Source organism: Loa loa, assembly GCF_000183805.2.
Source record: "Loa loa unplaced genomic scaffold supercont3.681, whole genome shotgun sequence".
NCBI classification, from domain to species: domain Eukaryota; kingdom Metazoa; phylum Nematoda; class Chromadorea; order Rhabditida; family Onchocercidae; genus Loa; species Loa loa.
In genome coordinates, this window is record NW_018108861.1 from 16,155 (window position 1) to 19,478 (window position 3,324).

Below are 3,324 nucleotides of genomic sequence, written 5' to 3' on the forward strand. Positions count from 1 at the left end.
ATTAAGAATAAAAAAAAAAAAAAAAAAAATTGCTTTGGAAAATACGGAAGTGAAATTGTTTCAATTTCAAATAAATAGCCACTACAACCAACCCAAGTATCCCATCGTTTATAATGAATAATTAATTAGTTTACATGAATTGCGCCATTATCTGATCCAAAGATTGGAAATCGCAATGTCAGCTCATAACTTGCCCAAAATCGAAGGAATTTTCGAGAATATGGAGTATTTCTGTAAATTAGTAAATTCAGAGAGAAAAACTGGTACTGAAAATTTCCAGTAGATAGGGTTGTACGGAATCCTGCGATAAGACTAAAACTAAAATATTTCAAGCAATGATTTAATGATCCGTAATAGAGTCAAATTTTTTCAGTTAAGGTGACTGTTTCATCAAGTGACCATAAAGTGATTTTAAAAATATTGCCAACATATTATGAAGTGGATAAGTATTTTAGGCTTAGCAGAAAAAAACTTATGAATAAACAAATTCAGGATAGTATTACTGAAGCATACAGATACTTTCTAAATTCCAAGAAAAAAAATTAAATATGATAAGAATGTAAAACGTGATTACAACTAACTTTGCTAAATAACTTCCAGCCATTACTTCGTGGTTGAAAATTCGATTGTATAAGATGAGATTTACATTATTATCAATCCATTCTTCGATCAAATGATTTGGATTGATAACTCCCATATCAGCATCGATAAATAGGAACCATTGGATATCGTTTGCTCCCTTCATTATTTCTGCTGTGACACAATGCCGGGCAAACATAAACTGAAATTATTATCAGGTCCATTATCATAACTTATTTAAGGATGCTTCATCATTCCTAACACTAAAACTCATGGATTATTCAATTTGCATAATCTAATGCATATTTGGTAGCAGGGAATTTGTCTCCTCAATCGATATTCAGAAATTAACTAACCAGTAGGAATTAAACAAATCGGACAAAAGAAGAAACGGTAAAAGGGTGATAAAAAACAAAACGAAAAAGTATGTCCACTTCTTGCTTCCAACCGTCCTCCTTTCCCTTTAACCTTTCTTGTTCCCGTCCTTTTTTTCCCTCGTAACAATCATTGTAGATATCCTGGATTTGTTCTTACCAAATGGTCACTTAATGGATAGCTGGCTTTTTCTCAATATTTTTGCTTTTTTGGTATTTTTGATTTAGTTATTTGTCATTAACAATAACAGGTTGGTGTAGCTAATTATCATTCCTGTCCTCTGTGCCAAATATAAGCCATAAGTTGGTGTAACTAAAGGTATGGGCCAAGTAAGAAGTTCAATAAATCACCGAGCAAGAACAAAGTCCAACTACAATTATTACTACTGATATGTTTCATTTGGCATTCTAAATTAACATTTCAATGTCTCACAAGCTAACTTTGACTCTTCTCTTCTTTCAAACTTCTGATCTCTTCCTTCTCCCTTTTTCAGGTTTATCGTTACTACTACTGATAACCCTATTAGCATACTACATATTACTAATTGGTATTTATTATTCAATGAACATATCACTGAAAAACTACTTAGTATTACTTCCAATGATATGAACTGTTATCAGTAATATTTTAAAAGAAGTAAAGAATTACATCTCTATGAGGACATAACTTTCGTAGTGTAACATTAGCCGATAAATCAATAACAATCCATTTGTAATTGTGATATAAAGCATAACATTGGAAGCTTTCTTGAGCTAAACGATATTCGTCGTAATTACTGCGATTCAATAAAACAGTAATTATCGCTATCGAAACCAACTTTTGATCTGAAATTTCACTTTGCAACAATTTGATTTCAAATCTTTTTATCATTAGGAATACGTTAAATCAATATATGGAACTATCTGTTATTTTTAAATATCATTGATAATTAATGAAACAGTTATAATACTATCATGATAATATGGGTGGGACTTAAAATCTTGCAAAGATTGACTTTTTCAGTTTGCATTCCAAGGATCTGAAACTATTTTTTTTTTTCTCTAGAATTCAATGACATAGACGAAGAATGTCTCGTATGATAAAAGCAGAAGTCCTACTTCCGATTCCGGAATAATTCCTTTCCGGAGGATGGGAAGATTTTTGGAAATAAAAATTATTTTTTCTAGAGGTTTAAATTGCTTTTACTTTCCTTCCTTCCTATTTCTCTTGATGATTAAACTATCATCGTAAAAGTGCTAGATTCAACAGTCCTTTGCAATTTCAAAAGAATGACTGTACATATACATCAGAGAATGTGCAAGTTTTCTAAGTTTTAATGATTTGTCTTTTTTAAAAAAATCTCAATCACTACTACTTTGGAAATGTCATCGTTTAAATTCATATCAAAAAAGGAAAAAAAAAAAAAAGAAAAGAGAAGAAGAATGGGAAAATCATTTACCTTCAGATCTTCTAGCAGTAATATTACGTATAATTGTAGTACTATAATAATTCTTGTATAGATAGTAAATGGTCACATAAACTTCTTTGTAAATGACCAATGCAAGAATGAGTGCAATGAAGAGAATGACCCATAGCCTACTTCGCCTTCGCATTCGATGACAGCAGTTAGTTCTATAAATTAATGTGTGAAAAACAATGCTCTTTTTCTTCACCGATGGCTAGCCTTCGTTTTGAGACCTTAAGAAATTTTTAAAAATTTCTAAATTTTTACTTTTAACTAAATCAAAGCTTAATATATCAGATATGAAATTTTTTGAAATAAAAGAAATTTTCTTCCCTTTTGAGAATTCATTGAGATAACTTTGATAGTATCAAGTTAACGTTTATTTTTACAAAAGTCAAAGTTCAATACACCAAAATTTTATTGATAGATACATACAAAATAAGAACATATGAAAAGTAGTAATTCGTATTATATTTATGAGTTGATTGTTGAATTCTCTTAATCCTATTTTGGTTTGCTCATGACCCCGTTCAACTATGATATCAATCGATTGCTTTGTTGACCTTTTTATTGCTTGTTTTGCTGACTAATCATTCTTGTTTATCGACTACTCTGTTGAATGCTATGAATCACTTTCCTTAATGTTGTTATCGTCGGTGAATCAGATGCCCAATATCTTCTTTCAGGGAATTTTTTTTACCCATTCTTTTTCATTTCTCTTACAATTCTGGGTAAATGTAAATGAGTTTCCAGCGGGAAGTGCTACATTTATGATTCATTTGAATCATTTGGGTTTTAAATTGAAAACTTTTAGACAAACTCTCGATTCCTTCTTTACCCATTCTTTCAAATTTTTTAAAATGGAAATTTCAAATTTTTCCGAAAAAACGAAAATTTTCAAAAAAACGGAAATGTCGCGAAAGTCG

General features: G+C 30.3%; 1 protein-coding gene across 1 annotated transcript in view; it reads right to left on the bottom strand.

The window, feature by feature from the left end:
• The window catches only part of LOAG_18919 (hypothetical protein), a gene marked incomplete at both ends in the record, with an annotated part of 3,901 nt that extends 1,355 nt beyond the window's left edge, over nt 1–2,546 (bottom strand). The window contains 4 exons of the mRNA XM_020451581.1: nt 135–231; nt 582–781; nt 1,603–1,778; nt 2,393–2,546. Of these exons, the coding sequence (XP_020304622.1) occupies nt 135–231; nt 582–781; nt 1,603–1,778; nt 2,393–2,546 (627 nt within the window). The remainder of the gene's footprint in view (nt 1–134; nt 232–581; nt 782–1,602; nt 1,779–2,392) is intronic.
• Nucleotides 2,547–3,324: the final 778 nt, after the last annotated feature.